General features: G+C 44.7%; 1 protein-coding gene across 2 annotated transcripts in view; it reads left to right on the forward strand.

Annotated features, from left to right (window-relative positions):
- Positions 1-20,410, forward strand: part of FAF1 (Fas associated factor 1) — a 420,864-nt gene extending 400,454 nt beyond the window's left edge. For both annotated transcript variants that reach the window (XM_036754937.1, XM_036754938.1), the window contains exon 19: positions 20,144-20,410. In XM_036754937.1, the coding sequence (XP_036610832.1) occupies positions 20,144-20,227 (84 nt within the window). In that variant the 3' untranslated portion in view covers positions 20,228-20,410. The remainder of the gene's footprint in view (positions 1-20,143) is intronic.
- The last annotated feature ends 5,309 nt before the right edge of the window (positions 20,411-25,719 follow it).

Genomic DNA, 25,719 nt, shown 5'->3' on the forward strand with positions numbered 1-25,719 from the left:
GAGTAAAACATCTTCTGAACAGAAAGAAGTGTTTTTAAAATGCCCTTTTACAGTAAATGTTCTGAATGTGTGTTACTCTATTTCCGGAAGCCTTTGTTGAGCACTGGGACTATGTGGCAACTGCCCCTTTTGGCAGCCACATTCCCCACCCCAACAAGCCATGTCAGCTCAAAAGTCCAGTGCCCAGGATGGTGGCTGGTAGGCACTGGATAGCTATGTGGTGAATATAGCCTGCCCTGGAAAGATGGGGTGCCACTCCTGCCCTCGGGCTCTGGTTCCCAGGGGCCTGTCAGAACCCTCTTAGGATGGGAATTTCTCTCAGGGGTTCCCTGACATGATGAAGTTCATTCACGACAAGTTTGTGCTTGCCCAGCTTTACCTGTGAGCAGGTTAGGCGAACTGGGGAGAACGCTCCTGAAGATCCAGATTAGCAGTCAGATGTGGAAAGGCTCCTTGGCTGGACACCTGGGGACAACACCCACCCTAGCGCTGTGACCATGGGCAGGCCAGTGTCTCTCTCTTAGCCTCCGTTTCTTCATGAAGATGTTTGTGTGTATGCTAAAATTCCAACTTGTGTCTCACAGCTATTGTTGTATTGAATTTCAGCTCTGTTAAATTTCATGCGCTCTGGAGAGGAGAGTTGGCTCGATTGTTCTCTTTCCCTTCCCTACCACCACATTACCAAAGCTATGCTGGGCTTTGTACTCAAAACCTTTTCTCTTCCATCATCTCATTGGATTCTTGCAACACATCCACGCATGCAAGCACGTGTGCACGCAGTCTCTCCATCTCTCTCTCTCTGTCTCTCTGCCCCTCTCTGTCTCTTTCTCTCTCTCTCAATGGACCATCTTCCTTAGGCATTTCTATTAGGTTTTCTGTGGCTTCCAGAATACAAACTATCTTAGGAAGTCCTTGCCTGGGAGAAATGCCTTTCCATCTCACATCATAGAGCCGTAAAACATCAAAGCCGGAGGCCTTTAGAAATCATTTAACCCAGTCTGTTCTCCAGGGTAAGGATCCCATCTCTACAGCCTTCCTGAGAAGTAGTCATCCAGCTTCTGCTTGAACCCTAGTTAGAGACAGAGAACTCACTACATTTTGAGGCCACCTGCTTCATAGTTGAACAACCCCAATAGCTGGTGAATTCTTTCTTAGATTGAGTTAAAACTGTGTCCTTATGAACTGCTTCTGGTTCCCCCCTCTGGGGCCAAGCAAAACAAGTCTCATCCCTCTTTCATATGGCAGCCCTCTTTCCTTATCCATAAAATGAACATGGTAATGTTTCCACTAACTCCTTTGCAAGGTTGTGAGGAAAGCCCCTTTGGAACCCTTAGTGCTGAGAAGTGTGTTGGTCATTTGTTATTACTACTCATGAAAAGTGGTCATGGCCCCCCTCTGAGTGTCCCGCTTGACTACTTGGTGCTCCTGCTTCTGCCCTTGGAGGCCAAGCAGAATATGTTGTATCTCTTCCATACCCTTATTCCCCCCGTTCTTTAGAAAACACCACCACCACCACCCCCTTTCTCCAGGCTGAACGTCCCTTCTTCTTTCATACAGCATCAAAGCACTTTAACTATGTGTGCCTAAATCACATTCTGCCTTGTAGAATAATAAGAGCTCCCATTTCTGTAGCACTTGAAACCTTTTTCCCATTATGTTTCCCATCCCTAGAATGGATCTCCTTCATCACCTTCATCTTTTAATCCCTAAATTCCTCCGAGGCTTATTTTGAGCCACCTTCTGCACATGAGGCCTTTCTTGATCCTCACATAGCTTCTATTGTTTATCAAGTCAAGTCAGCCATCATTGTGAGCACTGTGCTGAGAGTTGAGGCTACAAAGAAAGGCAAAAGCCATTCCCTGCCATCGAAGAACTCAGTCTAATAGGGGAGACAACATGCAAAAAACTACGTACAAACAGGATATATACGGAGCAAGTTGGAAATAATCTCAGAGAAAAGTTACTAAGATTAAGGAGAACTGGGAAGACTTCTTGCAGAAAGAAGGTGATATGTTAGCTGAGCCTTGGAGGGGGCCAGGAGGCAGTGGTGAGGGAGAGAGCTCCAGGCACAGGGGCCAGCCAGCCAGATGTGTTGTCTCCCCGGACTGTTCCTGCTTTTCTCTTGATGTCTCCAGCTCCCAGCACTGTGCCTAAAACTGTAAAGTAATGAGTTCTGCAGTATCAGTATTATCCTTCCCATTTTCCAGATGAAGAATCTGAGCCTAGAGACTTGAAGTATGGTCCCAAGAAGGTCAGAGTTTGAAATTCCCCTCCGAGCCTCTGTCTCCAGTGTACGTTCTACTGCCCTGGGCTGCCTAGGGATATTCAAGTACCTTTTGGTTTTAAAGGATTTCCTCTATTGAGAGTAGATCTTGTCATGGGTGCTTGTCCGTACAAATCAAGAGAAGAGTCTGGAAATAGGTTAATGCTTTGGCACTCAGGAAGCAAAGAGAAGGTATATGTGATCATGTTGTGGTCATGTCATAAAGTATTTTTTGAGTCCTGTACCATGGCATCCCAGCCTATAGGGAGGGCTCTGTGGGGTGGGGCCTTGCCTCAGAGACCAGCTTAGCACGTAGAGAACACCAGTAAGTGGGTACAGTGGAAACCCTAAATACAAAAAGCGGCCAGAAAAGGAAGCCTCTGGCAGCAACTGTGGAACTAAGATGGGTGCCTGGAGGAGGTGGCCATTGGTTTTGGGTTCTCCCTCGTGAGAGCTCTTCAGATGCGCACTCAAGACTACATTCCAAAACGGTAGAGAGAAAATTCTTGTTCAGATTCGTTCAGCAAGCTGCCATCTAAGTTCTTGTCTAGCTCAGAGAGTCTGGGATTCTGAGATACAAAATTTCCAGACGCTCAAAATTTTGGTCACCTGGTTTCAGAAGCCAAGAGAAGAACAGAAAAACCATTGGATTTGGACTCCAGGCTCCACCTCTGACATGCTGTATGACCCTGGGTAAGTCTCTCACTCTTTCTGGGCCTCACTTTCCCTCTCAGTAAAATGAGGGGGTTGGACATTATAAGCTCTGAGGACCCTGCCAGCACAGAACTATATAGTAAGTGCATGATAACTGCTGATCGATTGACATCCCAAATAAAACACACACCCCAACGCTGTCTCCCTTCTCATCTCTGCCTCCTGCCTTCCGTGCCCTCCTTCAAGTCCCACTTTCTACAGGAAACTGTTCCTGATCCTCCTTAATGCTAGTGCCTGTCCTCTGTTGATTATCTCCAATTTATCCTGTATTTATTTTCTTTGTGCCTAGTTGTTTGCATGGGGTCTCCCCAGTTAGACTGTGAGCTCCTTGACAGTAGGGACTGTCTTCTGCCTTTCTTCGTATCTTCAAGGCTTAGCACATTGCCTGGCACATAGTAGGTGCTCAATAAATATTTATTGACCGAATGAAAACATTGTGAAAACATTTCCCTTAGTCGCATGTACCGTAACACAGACACCCCTTGTCAGTTTGGGCAGATTGCATGGCACATTGCCCAGCTGGGGCATTTTAACCTGTACCCCATTGCCAGGCAGCACCTAGCTGGCCTTCCCTGCCTTTCCGTGGAGGCCCCACTGTCCACTGTTTGGACAGGTGCACCCAATCCAGCAGAGAAGTTTCGTCTCTCCTTTACCCCTGGGCTAACTTCTCCCACCCTGTCCAGTCTTAGACCCTCAGAGCACTTCGTGTATCTCACTGAATATTTCCCTAGACCCTCCTCTCCTCCTCTCTGAAACTTGAATCTTGGCTCCACAGGAACATGCCCCCATGTATGATACTCTTTCTTTGGAATAACTGGGCCTGGGCCAGAAGTTCAGAGGATCCCAGATTGAGAACTGGACAGGACCTTCGAGTCTATCAGGTCAAACTACTTCTTTTTGCAAATAAAAAAGCTGAGGCCTAAAGAGAAATTTTGTCCAAGCTCCCCCAGCTAATGAGTGCATGGCAGAGCCAGGAGTCCGAGGACTCCCGATCCAGAGCCTTTTAACCGTGAGGGATCTTCCCCACCAGGAGCAGGTGCCCTCTCAGAAATCCAGAGGGTCACTTTGTTTTACTGACTGGCAGAGTAAATAATTCAGATTCCTGTTGGTATTTTGTGAATGTTTCATGTTGTATTTTCTCCCTCTTTGAACTTTTCCTTTTCTTTTTTTAAATAAACTTTTATTGATATATTTTGTTTTTATATTGCTTACATTTCCTGCTACCTCCACTGTTCCAGAGAGCCATCAGACTCTATAAAAAAGAGTTTAAAAAGAAGAAAGCAGTTAAAGAAAAAGTTCAGCAGAACTACTGAGTGAAAGCCCAATGTTCTAATCCTTGTTCCACGCTCTGAGACCCTCCTCCTGCAAAGGGCTTTTTAGGGGCCCAGCTCGTCAGTCGTTTTATTGTTCTTCTTTCCATCAGGTTACTATATCTCTTGTTCTGTGGACCTGACCATTTCACTTTCCATCAGATGGTTCTTAGAAATCTCTCCACACTTCTCTGTTCATCTTATTCATCTTTCTTAGGACAGTCATAAGCTTCATGTACCACAACTATTCAGCCTTCCCCCTGCCCCCATCGGTGAGCGTCTGCTTTGTTTTTGGTTCTTTGCCACCACAAAAGGGGCTGCTGTCAACATTCTGAGGTGGAGGGAGCCCTTCCTTTTATCAGTGACCTGGGTTGGGCATTGGAGGGGCAACGTACTCTGGGTTGCCGATAAAGCTAAAGCACGTCCAACTGTCTTCAGTTCCTCTGTCATGCCACTAACCCAGCTTGCAGCTCTCACCCCATCTTCAACCCTCCTTACTGCTGAAGCAGCCAGGACAGTCCTGTCTCTTATGCCAGGTTCTCAAGAGAAGCTAACCTGAAGAGGAGCCTTTCCTGTCACCAGCCCCTAGCCACAGGCCTTGTCCGATCCTACATTACCCCATACCTCAGTCACCTCCTCCCTGAAGTGAAACCTAGAAAAGCTTTTTCCTTTGTTCCTTCAGAGAGTCTCTGTCCATGCAGCTGGGGCTCCCTTGCTGGTGAACTCAATGAACCCTCGTTGGCTCCTAAGTTTATGGTATAGGGCTTGGGTTATAGTTTTGGTTTGGGGATATTGGGTCAGATGTTGGTTCTAGTTCTAGTTTGCAGGGACATTGACAATTTTACCCACAGTAAATGGAGTCTCTAGGTCAAAGTATATAGGCGTTGTAGTTACTTTCTTTTCATAATTCCAGATCCCTTCACAAAATGGTTGTACCATTCACAACTCCACCAACAATGCACTAGTGTATCTGTCTTTCCACATCGTGTACAGCAGTGACTATTCCTATCTTTTGTCATCTTTGCCAATTTGCTGGGTGTGAGGTGAAACCTTAAGGATGTTTTGATTTGTGTATCTCTTATTAGTGATTTGAATCATTCTTTTCTATAATTCGAACTTCCTCTTAAAAACTGTTTATATTTTTTGACCACTTATCTACTGGGAAACAGCTTGGGGTCATATATTTCTGTTAGTTGTTCATATATTTTGTTCACATATTTTGAATATCAGACTAAAAAGTCTGATACAAATATTTTTTCTCAGACTACCCCTTATCCTAAATGCTGATTTTGCTGAAAATCAAAATTACCTGTTTTGTCTTTCATATCTGCCCCTGTCCATTGTTTGGTCAAGAATTCATTCCTTATCCTTGGCTGCAAAGGGCATATGATATGCTTCTCTTCTGATTGTTTATGGTACGATCTTTTATATTCAGATCACATAGATAGCCACTTTGAGTTGTGGAATATAGTATAAGGTGCTGGTCTAAACCTCATTTCTTCCAGGCTTTCAGTTTTCTCCCAGTCTCTATCAAGTAGTGAGTTCTTTCCTAGGTAATTTGTGTTTTTAGGCATTGAAGATATGAAGATATGAATTGAGGTATTTCTGTTCCTTATTTAGTCTGTTTCATTGATCTACTTTAAAAAATTTTAACCAATACCAAATTATTTTCATGATACCTGCCTTATAGTTTAGTTTGCAGTATAGAAGTACTATTTCCATTTCAGTCAACAAGCATTTATGAAGTGCTTACTGTGTGCCAGGTGCTTTGCTAAATACTGGGGATGCAAAGAAAGGCCAAAGCAGTTACTATCTTCAGGGAATGTGCATTCTATAGGGGGAGACAACATACCAACAACTATGTACGTGCGAGATATTAGCAGGGTAAATGGGAGGTAATCTTGGAGGGAAGGCACTAGCATTGAGGAGGGACAGGAAAGACTTCTTGCTGAAAATGGGATTTGAGTTGAAGGAAACTGGAGAATCTGGGATGTGGCAACAAGAGGGGAGAACATGTGCAAAGGCAGGGAGTCTGGAGATGAGTGTCAAGGAACAATTTGGAGACCACTGTCACTGTATCATCTAGTGAATGGAGGGGAATAAAGTGCACAAAGCTTAAAAGGCAGAAATGACCAGGTTATAAAAGGCTTTCATAGTCAACAGGGTTTTCTATTGGATCTGGGAGGGAACGTTTTTCCCTTGCTATTCTGGTTCTTCTGTTCCCCCAAATGAATTTTGTTATTTTGTTTACCAACTCTGTAAAAGTATCCCTTTGGTAGTTTGACTGTCATAGCACTAAATCTTTACAATAACTTTGGTAGTATTATCATTTTTATTATATTGGCATGGCCCAGCCATGAGGGCTAAGTATCTGCCTGGCTATCTTGGGCATTCTTTATTTCTTTAAGGAGCAGTTTGTAATTGTACCTTTGCAAATATTGAATGAGCTTAGGTAGACTGATTCCCAGGTATTTTATGTACTTCTTAGTTGTTTTAAGTAGGACTTCTCTTTTTATTATTGCTATTGGATTTGTCATTATTATATAAAAATATTGTTGATTTGGAAGGGAGGGGAGGGGGGTCGTAGCCTGAAATTTTGCTGAAGGTATTGTCTCAGTGGCTTTGTTGGTTCCCTAGGGTCTTCTAAGTAAATCATCATGAAGATAAGGATGGCTTTGTCTCTTCTTTGCCCATCTTTATTCCTTTACTTTCTTTTGTCCTATTATTATTACTGTTGTCAACTCTGAAAAAGAAATTACCAAAGAGCCCACGGAGGTTAGCAAAAAACTTGCTTTATTCCATTGGAGGAGGGAAAACACATGTACTAGGGTCTGGCCTAGGACCAGAGAGACCCAAGGAAGCAAGGCTAAGCCTTGATACATATAGTTGCGGCAAGACAAAGAATCAAGCAGTGAGGTGTAGTGGCAACAATGTGTCTATTCATAGCAGGGTTTCATGACCGCAGTATGGTTCCTGCATGTGCTTATCCAAGCTCAGGGACCACCTGGGGCTGGTTTGAGCCAGTTCTGTGATTTAGCTGCTACAGAGTTCATCCGGAGGATGAGCACAAAGGACTGTTGCTATGCCAAGCTCAGCGCACAGCTTGCTTGCTGGGCCTTAGCTCTGAAGATAAGGTGTCTCCTTATAATAGTAAGAAAAGAGAAGAGTGAAGAGAGAAGTGTGGTCTTTGCATGGGAGTCCAGACACTCATTTCTGGAACTATATAAAATAATATAAAAGGAACATCTTTGCTTTCTTCTGTATTTATTGGAAAAGCTTCCAGTTTCCCTATTACATTAAAATGCTGAACTTTTGCTTTTCTTGAAGATGAAGGTAGTCTTTCAGAGAGTCAAATAGAGCCTGAGCTTCATCTAATCTTGAAACCTTAGTTAGAAGGGACCTTAGTGGACACCTAACCCAGACTTTTCTCCTTCTACCCCTCCTTACACACTCTTTCCTCCCCACCCCCCCAGTACCGAAACCTCCCCCATAAAATCCAGCTTTGGCTTGAGTACTTTGAGTGGTGGGAAACTCACCGCTCACACATGACCCTATTTCCATGTTGAACAGCCATAATTGTTATGTCTTATATTAAGCTGAAATCTGCCTCCTGTAATTTTCCCATCATTTGTTCTTGTTCTTTCTTCCAGGGCCAAGCAAAATAACCTAAATTCCTTGTTCTTGTATCAGCCCTTCAAGTTCTTGAATAAGGCAATCACATCTACCCCCTCTCCTTACCCTCCCAGTCTTTCTCTCACTTATGACTTATATAGTTCTGGTTCCTGATCCCCTACTAGGTTATAATTCCATGAAGGCAAGAATTGTGTCTAGTTGTGTCTTTGTATCAGTCCCTTCCAAAGTACCTAGCACAGTAGATAGGTTTCCATATGCCTTACCATGCAGGTTCCCCTCCTTTGAACACACTCCACTTTTTCCATCCTTTTTGTGGGGGAGAAGGGAGGTAGTGCTGTGAGTTCTAGTGCATAGAGTTACTGGTATTATAGAATTCACTCTTCTACCAGTGCAGCTTTGCCACCAATCCATAACTTCAGAGTCTTAGAGAGTCCTTTAGGGCATTGAAAGGGTAAGTAACTGACCCTGGTCATCCAGCAGCTCAGGGTCAGTGGCAGCTCTTGCAGCCTCTCTGATGTTTATCAAGCTCCTGCCATTGAGCCACATATTCAGTGTTCAGTCAACAGATAACGTATGCGTAGTATGTGGAGGACTAACAGGGACGATAGATATAACAGAACAGTAGCTGTCATTTGTATTAGGGCATGCCTGTGCAGTAAGTGCCATAGAGAGGTTTGGTGACTTGCCCAGGGCCCCTGGTACAGTGGCACTGCCAAGCTACCAGGATGGGACCTCCAATTCTAACCAGGTGGCCTTGAAGATGCTGTTTCCCTCCTGAGCCTAAGTATCATTCTGTGGGAAATGAGGGCGGTAACCACAGCAGGACCTTCCTCTCAGGGCTGTTGTGAGGAGCAAGGCCTCTGCAGTCTCTTTGTGAGGGGGGGAGGGAGGCGATACTGGAGAAGTGAATTCAAGTCAGGCACCCAGAGGACTCACACAAAAGCAGGGTCTGAGAAGGAGGCTGTTAGCAAGCAGGGGAGCCAGGGAGGTTTCCTGGGGATTTGGGCTGGTTAAACTGTTAGTAATGGAAAAACCAGGGAAGCTTCCTCACGTAGAGATGTGGAGAACTCCTTGGACAGAATACATTGCATCATCACACAGGCTCCTGTCATATAGTTTTGCCTAAGTGTTTCTCTTTGTCGCTAGGCAGGAACAGTATCAGAGAGATGATGGTTTCACTCAGACTGATCTTCAAGTTTCTGTCCATTTATCACCCTTCCTCCCCTCTCCTAGGTCAGAATGCCAGTGTGGTCAGTGGAAGTGTATGCCATGCCTGTTCCTGACCATTTGCTTGTACAAAAGGGAAGAAAAGTGAAATAAAACTAGGAAGTAGAGATCTGGGAGGATGGTGAATGCCAGAGCACGAAGATAAAGGGGCAGGGCTCCAAGGGGGTGGGGTGGGGGGGAGTGGGTCTCTTGGGTCTCTTAACTCTCTGAAAGCCAAGAGATAAGAGGAGGGAGAGGTTTCAGAAGACTTCCTGAAGCAGACGGCGGGTTGGGGTCAGTTTCACATCCAGTAGATGAACAGTGTGAGCATGGGGATGGTGAGGTCGAAGGAAAGATTCTGTCTAGCTTAGGAGATGTTGTGGGCTCAGAGCCTGAAGGCATCCCCCAAGTGTGGCCCGAGGCAACAAGACTGAGGCCTGGGAGGAGCCCAGAGACTAGCTGGTCTGACGCACCCACCCCCACTTCTATTGACCAGAGAGGGCAGTAGGCCTTTGGGTCAGAGCTGGGATTTAAGTCCTGCCAAGAAGTGCACCACTAGGGGGCAGACCCTGGACCTCCCTCATCTCTGTCTACCCCCAGAAGAGCCAGGTGCAGAACCCTGAACAGCATGGAAGGGGGAATGGATCCCCCGGCCTCCCTGGTTCACAGACCATCTCATCTTGGCCACTGACTTGCTGATAGCCTTGGGCAAGTTTCAGCCTCAGTATCCTCCACTGTAAAATGGGGGTGCTGACACTACACTACCTGCCTAAGAGTGGCTGTGAATCTCAAATGAAAGCATGTCTAAGAAATGCTCCAGAGTGCTTTAAGAATGCCAATTCATTATTATTAGGTGGCCAGGAGGTGTTTGCTGAACCCCTGTCCTCCCCTTGCTGGAGCAGCCAACATCCTCCTGGCTGGGCTGGCCTCATCCAGCAGAGCAGAGATGGAGCTGGTAACAGTTCACTTGCAGATTTCATGTCTCAAATAACCTTCAGTGAAAACTCAAGTGCTTATCACTTGATGAAAAGCCCCTGCCAGCCGGGCCTCCAGGGAAGGAGCCGTGTTTGCAGTGAATCAACACCAAAGCAGAGGCGTCAGAGATGGTACAGAGGAGGTTTTTCTGAGACCGATTCACCAGCTCTTGTGGCCAAGAGGGACCGATCTCCAAAGGCCTCTGGAGGAAACCAAGACCCAGAGAAAAGAAGAGACTTGTCAGAGATTGTACAGCAAGTCAGAGAGTTCTGGGATGTGGATCCAGGTCTCCTGACTCCAAGCTCCTGCTCCCTCAACTCCCTCCTGCTGCTTCCAGCATGCTAACCCTACAGCATGTCTGGCCTGGCTCACCTCTCACCTCTGACCCTATGACCTTGCTGAGCCCCAGCTTCCTCATCTTGAAGACAGAAGAGTCCTTGTAGTGTCTGCTTCATGCAGCTGTGATTGGGCTCCAACAGGACCTCATCTGCAAAGCACCTTGCACATTTTAAAGTGCAGGGTGGGGCAGTGGGGTAGAAATAGCTCTGTGACAGGAGCTGGGATCCCTGGGACATGGTTTTGCCACAAACTCACCTTGCCAAGGCATTTGCCTTCTCGGCCTTTTTCCTCCCTTAGAGCAGGTTGAACCACTCACTGGTCATCACAGGCTTCTGCCCTGTGCCTGGTAGCCTTCTGTTGACAGACCACAAATAACCAAGTTGGCGAGGTTGGAGTTCTGGCATGTTAATTAAGAACAATGGTGAAAGCAGATGAGCAGAAAATGCCAAGGAGCTAAAACAAAACAGCAACAGCTTTGTTTGTTGACAGAAGCAGAAGCCATATTGTCGGGTAATTGGCGAAGGGTGTAAACATTTGCAGAGGGGGCTGCCCCCCGTGAATTAGAAAGCAGAAGGTAGGGGGGGAGGCTGGCAGAGAGGGTGAAAACAGATACCCCGATCAGCTGCAGGGCCTGCTGCTGACTTCCACCTCCCAAGAAGAAGGAATTGTTCGTTGGGACATCCTGCCCATCAGCCAGGGAGTTTGAAAAAGGATGTGTCCCTTCTGTGGGCACCCCATTCCCATCCCCCACTTTGGGCTCAGCCAGTTTCCATCTGGATACAGTGTGGAGGATAGTGTATGTTAACCCAGGCCCTCCCTGACAAAGACAGTGGTGCCAACACAGTGCTTCTGTGCCATGCCCAGGTTGGCCCATGGGGAATGGGGTGTGGATTTGAGAAGCAAGCATATCTAATTAGTTGCAGGCTTGAGCAGATTCAAGAGTAGCTTTCCTAGGGGGCAGTCTCCCTTTCTACCCAAGAGCTATGGTGTTCTCAGAGTACCTTCCAGTGAGGCAGGAGGGAAAAAAAGTAATGAGGTGTTTTATCAGCAAGGCCTCCCAGCCACCCACTCCTTGGGGCTCACTTCTTGTTCCTAGAGCAGTTTTTTGTTCTGATCTTCTTCTGGGGCCATGAATCCATCTATGCGGTGTCTCCTTCTGCCACTGCAGATAATAGAATCCCAGCATCTCTGAGTTAGGAGGGACTTCAGAGGTGGCCAGCCCAACCTGTGCCCATACATGGACAGGAATTTCTCTGCCACATGCCCTCAAACAACTGGGCTTTGGTTTTAAAACTCCAAGCATTGTGTACTTGACACTGAAGAACTCACTGCCTCCCAAAGCAGCTTGTGCCATAATTAAACATTTCTAATTGTTAGAAGTCCTTCCTTGTAATCAGCTGAAACTGCTGCTATGATTTCCATCTGTTGGACCTAGTTTTATTTCTGAGGCCAAAAAGAACAAGTCTAATCTGACTTCCATGTGAAAATCTTTCACATATTTGAATGTGCTTATTATGTTCCTCCTTAGTCTTCTCCAGGCTAAAAATCCCCATTGCTTCAACTGATCCTTTTATGTCATGATTTCCATTCTTTTTAGAGGTCACTGTTCTCTCGGCATGTTCCAGTTTGTCAATGTCTGTTGTAAAATATGGCACATAGAACTAAATATAATGCTCCAGGTGTGGTCAAAGTGATTGAATGAATTAGTGAGTGAATGAATGAATGAAAAAGCATTGTTAAGCACTGGGTCAGGCACTGTGCCAAGCACAGAGCACGTATGTACAATAGTGAGATGGTCCCTGCCTTCAAAGAACTCAGGTTCTAACTGAGGAACTTATAGTCTAATTCATATACCTGGAGTGTTGGCCAAGGAAAGGAATGTCTGCAAAATCACAGGGATGGTGAGTTGATCCATGGGACAGTCAATTGACATGCCCTATCCAAGAACAAAGGGGCTTCCATAGTATTGATTTGATTACTGAGCTGAGGGAGAGGAGGCAGGTAGAACTGTGCCATTGAGGGGAAGAAATGGCTGGGGCATGTGGTTCAGTGGTATGTAAAGCATGGTCTGGTCTAGTACTCTGGGGTTGGCTCAATATGGTAGACTGATTGTGTTAGTCCTTGCTTTCTTACAAATCAAGGCAGTCTGGGCCAGTGTAGCAGGGCCAGTGTAAGCAGACTAAGTCCCCCAAGAAATGACAGCTTGTTTTTTCTGGTGGTCCAGTTAGGAAGTGCTCTTCCAGGTGGAGCGAAGTGAGGCACCAGCAGGATGAGTGGCTGGAGAGGAGAGCTGGATGGGCTATAAAGAAGACACCAGGACTGTCACCTCCTTTATTCTGGAGAGTATCAAGCTGCAGTCTAAAATGACATGAGACAGCTAGGTGGCGCAGTGAATAGAGCACTGGCCCTGGAGTCAAGAGGACCTGAGTTCAAATCCAGCCTCAGACACATGACACACTTACTAGCTGTGTGACCTTGAGCAAGTCACTTAACCCCAATTGCCCTGCCTACCCTTCTCCAAAAAAACAAACAAAAAAAATGACATGAGATTTTTTTGGCTGCCATATCACGTCACAGTGAGTTCTCTAAAAACCCCAGGGCTTTTTTATATCTGCCCTTGTCTAGCCATAGCTTCATCATCCTGTACATAAGCAGCTGATTTTTAAGAATTCAACCATGTGAAATTTATTTTTATCCCTATTAAATTTCATCTTTGGGAGGACTGCTGTTTCAGAGAACAGCATGAAAAGTTATAGCATAGTCAAGCTCCCCCACATATACTCCGGCAAAGATCAAAAAATAGCACCAGACTATATAATGATGAAGCAATCCAAAGAGAAACCATAGTAAACACCTCCAAGCAGTTCAGGACTGCAGTAAAATAAACGAAACAAAAAACAGAAGCCCATGGCAACCCTCCACTAGGGAAGTTAGTTCAAATCAGACTCTCCAGCTGAAGGCTGCAGCCCTCTGTCCTGGGGATAAGGAAGCCTGAAATCAGTAAATGGGAAACTCCTCGCTAGAAACTCCCAGCACTTTGACCACAAGTGGTCAGGGAACCCTCTTAGGATTGCAAAACTCTTGGTGTCCTGAATAGTCTTAATGAAGAGATGAGGACAAATGGGGGCCAAAGCAGGCAACACTCTGACCATAAAAAGTGCACAGCAAGCCAACCTGGGCTGTTCCAGAGGGCCTTGGTGACATTAATGCTCTAAACGAAATCGTGAAAGGCTGTAACCTGCCAGCATTCTGAGTGCAAGCACGCCAGGAAAGACGGAAATCAGTAGCAGGAGCCCAGGTAAAAGAAGTCACAATCAAACAGGCCTGATTGTCCATGAAAGCATGTGAGATGGGGCAGAGCCTGAACCTGGCCTAGAGTAGCAAATCAGGAACTGAAGCTGGAGATAAAAGTAGAAGACACATACATCCAGAAGTGAAGAGTAATCCCACAACAACTTACAATAAGGAAAGGAAAAGAAAAGACTAGAAAGTCAAGCAGCCCCCGCCCAAAGCCCCGCCAAAATAGAAATTCCGAAGATTAAAGGAAATCTTAACAAAATTGAATAAAAACATTAAATTATTAATTACCAATAGGAACTTTAAGAAGCTAATATAATATAACCTATTAATCTTAAAGAGAGGGAAATAATTGCCAGTATCTAAAATTAGAAGAAAAAAAAGAATGCAGAAAGAATAAAGGAAATTATAAGGAATGATTTTGCCCAATTACATGCCAGTAAAACTGATAAAATGGATGAATATGTAAATATATACATAAAATACCGACATTAACAAAATAGTAATTAAATAAACTACCCTCAGAAAAGAAAGTAACAAGAGATAAAGAGAATTCCAAAGGGTAGAAAAAAACCTAGGGTCAAATGGATTTAAAACTAATTTCCATCAAACATTCAAAGAACAATTCCAATATTAAATAAACCATTTACAAAAATAGGAAAGAAGGGATCATACCAGATTCCTTTCATGATACAAATATGATCTTAATGCTTAAACCAGAGAGAGAGACAAAACAGAAAGAATGTTATAGTCCAACATCCTGAATGAATATAAGCATCCAGAGTAGTAAATAAAATATTAGCAAATAGTGTATAGAAACATATTAAAAAGATGCTATATGGCCAAGTTGAATTGAAATGCAGAGTACCTTCAGTATTATAAAAATTATAAAAATATTAGTAATAAAAACAAAAGTCAGATGATTATATCAGTAAATATAATCTTTCTCTATATTCTTTCTTAATGACCTCATCAGCTACCCTGAGTTAAACTATCATCTCTATGCTGATGACTCCCAGATCTATAAAAAAATTATAATATTATGAGGAAAGGAACGAACATTTATTTTTTTAGTTAATTTTTTTTTTTTTAGTTTTCAACATACAACATTCAACATTTTGAGTTTTAAATTTTCTCTGCTTCCCTCCCCACCCCCGTCCCCAAGATGGCATGCCATCTGATATAGGCTCTACATATACCTTCATATTAAACATTTTCACATGAGTCATGTGAAGAAGAATTAGAACCAATGGGATGAACCACAAGAAAGAAGAAACAAAACAAAAGAAAGAGAGAGAGCGAATCGTATGCTTCAATCTGCATTCAGACTCCAAAGTTCTTTCTCTGGATATGGATGGCATTTTCCATCATGAGCCTTTTGGAGCTGTCTTAGAGCCTTGCATTGCTGAGAAGAGCCAAGTCTATCAAAGTCAGTCATGGCACAATATGGCTGTTACTGTGTACAGCGTTCTCCTGGAGGAACAAACATTTATTAATTGCCCACTATGTGCCAGGCGCTGTGTGAAATACATTACAAATATTATCTAATTTGGTCCTTACAGCAACCCTGGGAGGTAGGTGTGTTATTATCCCCATTTTGCAATGGAGGAAATTGAGGCAGACAGATTAAAGGATTTGTCCAGGGTCGCACAGCTGCCTAATGATAATAGCTAACATTTACATAGTGCTTAAAGGTTTTCCAGGTGCTTTATGTGTACTGTCTCAATTGGTCTTTACAAGTACCACGTAGGGTGGATGCAGTTGTCTCCATTTTATAAATGAAGAGACATCCCAAACTCAGCATGTCCAAAATAGACCTCATTATCTCTCCCCTAAACCTGCCCCTCTCCCCATAACTTCCCTGTTTCTGTTGAGGGCACCATACTATGTCTAGCTTCCCAGCTTTACAGTGATTCCCCACTCTTCTTCCCCTCACCTAGCCAGTCAGTTGCCAAATCCTGCCATTTCTACGTCGGCCCAGCTTTCACATCCAGCCCATCTCTTTGTTCACACAGGTGTTCTTATTTAAGGTGACAGCTAACCTCATCACTTCTAAGCTAGATTATTATAACAGCCCTTTAATTGGTCTCCCTCCTCCAGTCCACACACTGTGGACAAAATGATTTTCTTTAAGCACAGATCTGACCATGTTATCACTCTTCAATAAACTGCTTCCTATTGACTCTAGAATCAAACTTAACCTCCTCTGTTTAACCTTTAAAGATGACCCAATCCTGTCTGTCTAGCCTTACTGTACTAGTACTAGAAAATAGGGTTTGGGGGAGTTAGTGGAATTTTTTTTAAAAAACTACATTGGAAGAAAAAGGAGTATCAAATTGGTTAGAGTAGATGGAATGATGATAACGGGCAACAGGAGAAAGGGTAGAACTGCTTTCTTGTTCTATTATTTGTTTTCTCTGCAAAGGAGAATCACTTCATACTGAAAGTAACATAACAAAAGTGACTAACAAAGAATTGATGCCCAAGATAAGTAAGAGAGCCCCTAGCTGTTTCTTGGTCCAAATGGACAAGAGGCTAAGGTCCTAAAAGAGCTGCAGATGGGATTGCTCAGCCATTCTCAGTGACATTAGAAAGAGTGAGCTTTCAGAGGAGGCCTGGTTCCCAGCAGTAGGGTTGTGTTTTTCCTGCTCTCCTCTGCCCACATCTGACCTCACCTCAAGGGCTGGATTCAGTAATGGGCTTGGTTTCTACACAACAAAGAACAGAAGGAGGTGCAGAGGGGGACAGAGGCCAACAGGACAGCTTTAAAAGTAATGTTTTCATTACTTTTCAAAAATATAAACTATATGCAATAGAGATTCATGGTTTCATATACAATCATCTTTTTATATTCTTAGTGTATAGAAATGTTTATATTTATTGGTGTTTGTCAAATTCAGAATAACAAAAATAAAAAAGAAACAATCTTTGTTTCATGGTTTTGGGGGGAAATTGACAGTTTTCTAAAGGTGAGATCTTTGTCTAGTGAAAGCAATTTGGCATAGTATTGAAATAACTGAATCGCTTTAAAACACTTTAATATTGGTAGTCTCATGATCAATGAAGGTAGGACATGACAAGAGGTTGCCACCAAATGGAAGGAGAGTTCATAGGTTTTCTCTGTAAAAGTGAATAAAGGATCTGGCAGAGTTGGTTTCACCATGTACCCAAAGTTACCAAGAAACACTTCATTGGTCATTTCTTCTTGCAGACTCAATGAATATGCTTCTGGTTTGTTAATTACAGAAATGTATTTGACTCAAGGGACCAAAATGCAGCCTTAAAGCCTCTTCTCCAACAGGGATTCCCTCACAGATATGTTAAGATGGTACAATATTCCTTGACAAATCAATCTACAAAGATAATTTTGTTCAATAATCCTCTGATTACTAAAATGAATGATATAGAAAGAAGAACTTACCAAAAATGTTCACCACTGACATGGAGGATGTCCTGTACAAGTTCCAAAAGAGAGGAGTTTCCTCCGCATGGTGCAATTCCCCACGAGGTCTCATTTGCAAACGACCCTTGTGCTGATTGACAGTCCCAGGGCCTCCTCAGGCAGACCCATTGGACCAAAAGTGTCCGTTTTCCAAACTACAACCCTGAGCTGAGTCCCTCCCTCAGTCTGTGCATCTCTCAGATAAATACTGCATTACTTGGGAAGGAGGAAGATAAGCTGGGTTATGCTTAGAAAATTATATAGTACTTTCAGTATTCCCAAACTGCTCATTGATTCAAAAACTCATCTTTTTTTTTTTTTTCCTAAACAAAGATGTTCTCGCAGTGATGGGCTGTGGATCTCAGAGCACCAAACTCTCTAGAGACTCCACATTGCCAATGATCCAGTGGACAGTGGAGAGATGAGTGATGGCCACAGCATGATTCTAATGATGACTTGTGTGCAGGGGAGTAGTTCAAGAGTATCATCAAGGAAGTACCTAGGGAAGGAGGCAGACCTGGCTTGTCACCCTAGAGCAGAAGGGTGGCCCCAGAAGGACCAGACTACTGCATATTAGGTGGAGGACTCATAGGAGAGCACTTATTAAGCACTGACCGTGTGCCAAGCATTGTGCTAAGCTTGGGGATACAAATACAAGCAGAAAGATAGCCCCTGCCCTCAGAGCCGAAAAGCCAGGGGGAAGGAGGAGATACCAAAACAAGAACATGGTGTGAAAGTGCAGAAAGTCAGAAGTGGAGCCAGGAGGGCAGTGAAGGTTGGCTGGCCAGAGCCCTGTCCCAAAATAAGAGCCCCTGTGAGGAGCTCACCAATGGAGGAAGAGATGAGAATCTCACAGGATAAGAAGCTATGGATGCCTTGTGATCTCCACTGGTAGAAGAGGTACCCAGAGAAACGAGATACCGTCTTCAGTACATCAACAAGGGCACTGAAGAAATTTCATCTTACTCAGTTTGAGCCATCATTGTAACATAACTACCTCTTTTGGGATCCTGACTCTTGTCTCTGGCAAGTTAGCTGTCCCTCCAAGCTTCCTTTCATCTGCAAATTTGATGAGTAAGCTATTTATACTTGCCTCCAAATCATTGATACAAGCATTGAACAGATCACAACCTCTTCCCCTTTTATCAGCCTATGAAAGTCTTTGTGTTAATCCCTCAATAATGGGCCACCCAGCAGCCAAAAGCTTTCCTCTGGTTTCTTTAGGGTCTCATGGATCCCAGTAGAATACACAGGATCCTGATCTTGTCTTCTATTTTACTACGTGACCAACCTAACACCACTTGCCTTCTACAGCCCTTTAAAAAGCTGGACAGATGGGAACCCTGAAGTAATGGGGTCATTAGATACCTCAAAGCAAGTGTTATCGTTAGCCTCTTGGTTTTGTCTTAAATGTACACCTTGCCTTGTATCTCTTCCCTCCCCCCATTACCCATCCTGCTTATCCTGGCAGTAGAGGTGGCACTGTCCATGAAGAAATGGCCTCGGAGTCAAGAAGGCCTGTGTTCGAATTCCAGCTCTGATACAGACAAATCAGCTCATCTCTCAGTGCTCTAGACAACTGTCTGACTAGGAGTTGCAAAGGGGTCAGTGCCTCTAGACCAGTGAGAGCACAGGTCCTGTCCTTAGCCCCAAGATGCCAAGTCATCATACCAGGCCTCTGCTCAGAAGCCTTCAGGTCTTCCCTCTTACCTGCAGGATACAGTCCAGACTCCTTGGCTTGGCGCTTAAGACCCTCTGACTGGGCCCCAAATAATTATTCAGCCTTATTGGCTATGACTCCTCCCCACATACTTTATGCAAAAGTTGTTTGCCCTCTTGAAGACAACACAGAAACAGTTAATTATGTTACACAAAAACACTTTGCAAGTTCATTAGAGAGGTTCAAAGTGTTCTGTGAGTTCTGGGGGAAGAGATGGGACTTAAAAGGTGGGAGCAAATTTAGTGGAGAGGGCACAGAGGGCATAGCTTCCTAAGGAGAGGTGCTCAGAGAGCATGGCCTAAGGAAGGTCCAGGGGCTGGGGAGCATAGAGCACATGGAGGGGGCAACATGAGATGAGGCTTCCAAGGTCTGGTGGTTTCAGATTGAGGAGGTCCCTGAACACCAAACTAAGTACCTTTGACAGGATGTTACCCAACAGCCAGAATAGCCAAGGTGACCCTGTACTATTTTGATAGAAATGGATGTGCCATGGGAGAACTGGGTTCAGCAATATGGAACAGACAGGTTCTTAATGTAGCCACATCCAGCACAGTTCAGGAAAGAAGAATGGCTGGCACAGGTGATGTGGGCGGTTGAGCCCCTGTCAGGGATCTACACTCCAGAGGAGGCAGTGATCACACCCAGTGTAACATGTGCGCATTGGTGTAGGCCAAACCAACTGTGGGTCTGCCAAGACTGAGTGCAGTATCTAGCAGGTGCCCTAAGGCATTGGGAAGGCCTTGGTCATCAATATGAGTTCTGTATTTCCCTGGATGGGGAGAGAGGTGGGTGCATCAGCTCCTTCAGATTGAGGGGGAGGGCCTTGGAAGGATGCTCTGGGGAGCTCTGGGCTTTGGGGAGAGAGTAGAGCCAGCCTGGGCAGGGCCACAGAAATTTCACAGGGAAACACTGCATTGATGAGACTTGCCCTGCAGACCCAACTGTCACACAGCCCCAGAAGGAGCCTTGCCAGGGGCTACCCAGCCCATGCCCATTTAAAAGGGCCAGGACATGCTCCTTGGGCACTGCACAGACTCAAACCCACTTCACTGAGTAACATGCCTGGTGCCACCCTTTTCCCAGCAATCCCTCCACTTCTCTTAGCCTCAATTTCCTCCCCTGTAAAGTAGAGGTAACAGCTTTGACCTCACAGGGAGCTAAGGGTGCAGAAGAGCCTTTAGGTATGATGGAAATGTCAGCTTGTGTCCTGTCACCCTCTTAACATGGGCTTTTTCTCATTTCAGGTCACTCAGCTGGATCCCAACAAGTCATTACTGGAGGTAAAGCTATTTCCTCAAGAAACCCTTTTCCTGGAAGCAAAAGAGTAACAGGAAGCTGACCGTCAGACTGGCCGTTCCTTGCCAGGCTTGCGGCCCCAAGTCAAGAGAAATGCTTCTCTTCTCCAAACCGCCCTATCCTTCCACCCAACTCCACTCAGTGTCTCACATCTCTCTGCCTCTTGCAAGAATCTTGGAAAGAATAATAAATGTAGCTACATAAAGTTTCCCATACATGAGTATATGTTTTCAGCCCTGGCTGCACAAGCAGAGGAGAATGTTCTACCATGAACACTGTCCCAGCCCAGCCCCTGCAGCATTTGTCCTAGAATTAATGCACCATTCATATGTGAGTGATTGTTAGTAGAATTCTGATGCTTCTGACCCTCCCCTCCCCACCAGCCAGACCCCATGAAGTCTCAGACGAGGCCATCTTCCCCCTTGCCATTTAGGATGCTGTATCTGACACGTCTCATCGAGCCAGGCCTCTACCCGAACCCTAACCCATGCATCTGACTTCATCTCCAGGCCCGAATTCTGACTTTGTCACTTACGTTAAGGAGGCGAGAGAACAATCCACCAGAGATCTCCATGGGATGTTCCTTTCTCAGCCTCAGAGATGAAACAGTGTTGTAGATGAAGGCACTGGACTTCCCTCAGGCCTTCTTCTGACTTCTTTGATGAGGTGTAAGGTTTTGTTTGAAGAATAGAGTTTGAGATATATGCAAGATATTTATTTTCCAGCTGTGCTTTGGACCCTACTCCTGATTCAGTGTAGAAAGTATTTTCCATTATGTTGCAGTGTGTGAACCTGCCACAGTTGTGCATGATGTGAATATTTAAACACCCTGAGAAGGCAGCCTGTACCCATCCCCCTGGCACCTGCCACTCCAGGCAGCTTCAGGGGTCCGACCTCCTAAACGTGAGGCACAAGCCTACAGTGTCTTCACCATGGATGGACGTGGTTGTCCCAGCCTCCCTTCCCCCTCACCTCACTTTTCTTTTCTTCCTTCACTCCACCGCCCATCTGAACCTGCTTGCCCCTGGGTTCAGATGTACTTTGTTTGTGTCACCAGCAAGCAACGTGCACGCACAGCCTTAGTGTACACACAGTGTGACAAGGAAGTCTTGACTTCATTCCACTCGACATTTGAGTATCAATCAAACAGTGGATTCCCACTTGCAAGTAAAAGAAGTTGGTCCTGGCATCAAAATGCATCGCTTCTGATACCTGACATAAGCAAAAAGTCTCCTCTTCTTTACCTGAATCGGCTCAGCTCAGAAGACACTCATTGTTTGAACCTGCGGATAGACAGTTTTGATGTATTTTATTTAATCAGCAGGCTTAAGGGTTTAGTGAATTGAATGCACTATCTAAGCATCTACTGTGATTCAAACTTTTTTTTAATCCTGGAATACTTTTCCACATCTGTTTTTATGTAACTCATAATAGTCAAGGTCCTGATTTGAATATTCTCAACTCCAAAGAAAACTGTCCACCTTTAGGCTCCTGCTGCCTGTGCAGCCCCACCCAGATCTTCATCCGTAACCCCAAACACAAGTGGTCATGAAGTCTGGGTCCTCGCCGTCGGCCACTGAGGCAGGTGTTGGCAGAGGCAAGACCGTGAGTCTTTATTCCAAGCCTCCAAAGAGGTTTCTCACCTGGGACCCACCTTTCACAGCCCCCTGCTCTGGTCACGTAGATAGAGAAACTACGCTCCACTCCCAGCCTCAAACCTGCCCAGAAGAAGGGCAGTTGCAGTACAAACAGGGACTTGAAGCATTTTGCTGCTGACCCTTTTCCTGCCTTCCCAGACCAAGGGTTTTCCACTTCCAAAAGACACAAAGTGACTTGCTTACAACGTAGAAATATTAGCATCATTCTCTTCTGCCCTTCAATTTGAGAAGTCTGTCCATCATCGCCTGGTTGCTGGGGCCAGCTTGCCCCTTCTCACTTGGACTGACACATTCGGTACTCCTCCCCCTCTGCCGGCTGCGGTGTGGCTCCAGTGTGGATCTCAGCTTCCCTGGTTCTGTCAATTCCCTTGTGTTCACAGAATATCCTTAATGCGATCACTGCTTTTGTATTAGAGTGTAAAGCGTTGTTGTCCGTGCCTGGGACCTCCTAGCAGAGTTTTTGTTCTGTCTGTTGACCCTTGGAAGGTGGAATGTTTCTGGAAGCTTCTGGTTTGCAGCATTGCTGTGCTAAGTCGCTGTTAGATATGATGTAAAACCCCAACATTTCATCCTCTGTATTGTATTTATCCAAACTTGGAGTTGAATGAGGGCGTTTTTTTATGGAACTATGTTTTTTAATGTAGCAGAATGGGACTTTGGTGTTCCTAAATTGTACCTTTTCGGTGACATTAGAAACATAAAATAAATTTGCAGTTACACTAAAGTCGCTACTAAAACATACTTTACCTACTACTCTGCCTAAAGCATGGCCCTATTCCTGCCATCCTGGTGGAGTGCCAGACCAATAACATGTACGAGAATGCAGCAGGAAGGCAAGAGCTTCCCCCAAAGCAGTTTTTGGTCACCGAGATTCGTTCATTCTTTGAACAAGCATGCTACTTATGCACATAATACTAAGCATGGTAATATAGGGATGAAAATGAACAGTCCCTGCCCTCAGGAATCTTATACGCTATTGAGGAAAACTGGTATGTACACAGAAAAGTAAATGCAGAATAGATATAAAGTAGTTTGGTGGGGAGAGATCAGGAACTGGAGGGGTGAGGAAGCCCCATGTAAAAGATTGCATTTAAGCTGAAGAAAGCTAGGCTTTAGCTAGGTCATGCAGTGGATAGAGCACCAGGCCTGGAGTGAGGAAGACCCGAATTCATTTCTAGCTCCAGATACTTCCTAGGCTTTGTGCCTCTGGGCAAACCACTTAACCCCTGTTTGCCTCAGTTTCCCCATCTGTACAATGGGGAGAATAATAGCTCCTACCTCGCAGGGTTGATGTGGGGATCAAAAGAAGTAACCTTATGAAACACTTAGCACAGTACCTGGCACGTAGTAAGCACTATCCGAATGTTAGCTATCATCATCGTTATGATTATTAAGGCAGAAATAAAAGAGCGCATGGTGGGAGCACTTGCTCCTTCTCTCAGCTGAGTATCTCAGGTCCCACCCACACCTACTGCACTGACCAAAGAGGGAGCCTCTGAGGGGGACAGGGTGCACATTCCTGAACTCATAACCTATGTTGCCTTTGAGTCATTGTGAATAAGAGAAGGCTTCACTGGGGGCCAGGGAGCAGGGGCATAAGAGCTGATTTCAAGCATTGGAATGGTTGCCATCCAAATGGGACTTTTTTTGCTTGGGCCTGCAGGGCAGAACTAGGAGCAAAGTGGGGAAGAAAGGCAGATTTAGTTTTGATTTCAGGAAAAATATCCCAACAATGAGAACTGCCCAGAACTGCAATGGGCTGCCTCAGGAGGTAGTGAGCCCTCTTCACATGGAGGCGGGGGGGGGGGGTACCTATCTCCCTATCTCAGGTATGGGCTGAATTAGGGGATCTCTGAGCACCCTCCCAACTCTAATATCACTGAATATGCTGGTCTTCAAGAGATACCTGGGAGAGGCTTTCCTGCTTTCCACATTATTCTAGGAGGCACCTCAGAAGCTCACCTACGAGGGGTCAGTCCTGGGAGCATGCCAAGGCCTAGCACCACTGTGTAGCATTTGAGAGCGCTGCCATCCATCAACCAAAAAGGCATTTCCCTCTTTTAACTCTCCACTCCTCTGCCAGATGTGTTAAAGGTACTATCTCCCCTGCAGTTAGCCTCCAATCTCCCCAGCCAGCAGCTTGGAATCTTCTAGGAAATAAGACAGCAGGGTGATTGGTTGGTTGAACCCTCAAAATAAGCATAATGTTGCTTCATAGAGAGGGAGAGATTTAATGAAAACCAGCAAGTTTCTGGCCTTAGGATGAAAACAGGTTAAGCCTAGGAAAAATATGCAGATCCATGAACAATTTCTGTAAATGAATAAATATTAACAATGACCCTAAAGGTCCAAGACCCACAAGCGTTCTGATAATAGGTTGGAGATCAGTTACCACTCCTGGACCCAGTTGGGACTACCTTGATACTAAGCTGTACAGACGTCTCCGCTCCAAGCAGAGAAAGAGTCTGGGCCACTCGCTCTTTCAAAAAAAAAAAGTTTCATTGATTTCAATCAATAAACACTTATTAAGCATCTATTATATGCCAGGCATTGTACTAAGCTTGGGGATACGGAAAAAGGCAAAAGACAGTCCCTGCTCTTAAGAAGTGCACAATCTAATGAAGGGGACAACCAAACAACTGCAAATTATAAACAGGATAAATTGGAAATACCGACAGGAGGCACTAGAATATAGGGGGATTGGGAGAGGCTTCCAGTAGAAGATGGAATTTTAGCTGCTTCCTTGACAGACCCTAGGAGGTAGAGAAAGAGCATTCCAGGCACTGGGGAAAGCCAGTGAGAATGCCTCAAGTCAAGAGATTCAGTGTCTTGCTCAAAAACCATCATAAAGGATATTTTCACTGGATCCTAGAGTAGGTAGCAGGGAGTAAGGTGTAAGAAGATGGGGAAGGGAGGAGGGGAGCAGGGGTGTCAACTTATGAAGGATTTTGAATGCCAATCAGTGGATTTTACATTCGATCTTGAAAGTGATAGGGAGCCACTGGAATTTACAAGCATTTACAGATCACTCCCACTCCTTAAGAGGGTGTCTTGTAACAAAACAGTTAAGTAAAGCTAATACTACAGTGACTTCGTCTGAAAGTGCATACAACATTTAGCACCCACACACGCTTCTCTTTTTTTAATTAGCTAATCTGTTTTCTCTTCTACTCCACCTCCCCACTGGAAAAAGAAAAAACAAGTTCTTTGTAATAAATATGAGTAGTCAAGCAAAACAAATTCCCTCGATGGCTGTATGCAAAAAATACATCTATGTTTCATTCTCCACCCTAATTCTGTCACCTCTCTGTAATGGATGGTATGTTTCATCCTCAGTCCTCTGGAATCATGAACAGTCATTGTATTGATCATAATTCTTATAGCTTTTGAAGTTGTTTGTTTTTACAGTGAGATGTCACTATATAAATTGTTCTCTCAGTTCTGTTCATGTCATTCTTCATCTGTTTCTAAAAGTCCTCAAAATTGTTCATTTTTATAATATTGATATTATAAACTGTTCTTGCTACTCCTCAGCCCACTAGTGAGAACCCACAAAGATTTTTTAAAAAGCTTGTTATCGCTCTGTCCCCGAAGGACAGGGCAGAAGCAGCCCTTTCAGAAGGTTTGTGTGTCTTTAAAAGACCTTCTCTTCATTCCAGTCTAATGAAGTCATATCATTATCTTCCTCTGAGCTGTTCTCCAGACCCATACCTCGGCTACTCTGAGGGCTGGAGACCACCCCACACCTTCTACATTCTAAGAGTTTGGCCAGATCTGAAGGCCACCCCTCTTTCCAAAGAATATCCATTTTAAATCAAGGTCCAACCCTATGAATAGAAAGCCACCTCCCCAATCCAGTGGCATGT

The sequence above is a fragment of the Trichosurus vulpecula genome, chromosome 4 (genome assembly GCF_011100635.1).
Source record: "Trichosurus vulpecula isolate mTriVul1 chromosome 4, mTriVul1.pri, whole genome shotgun sequence".
Taxonomy (NCBI): Eukaryota; Metazoa; Chordata; class Mammalia; order Diprotodontia; family Phalangeridae; genus Trichosurus; species Trichosurus vulpecula.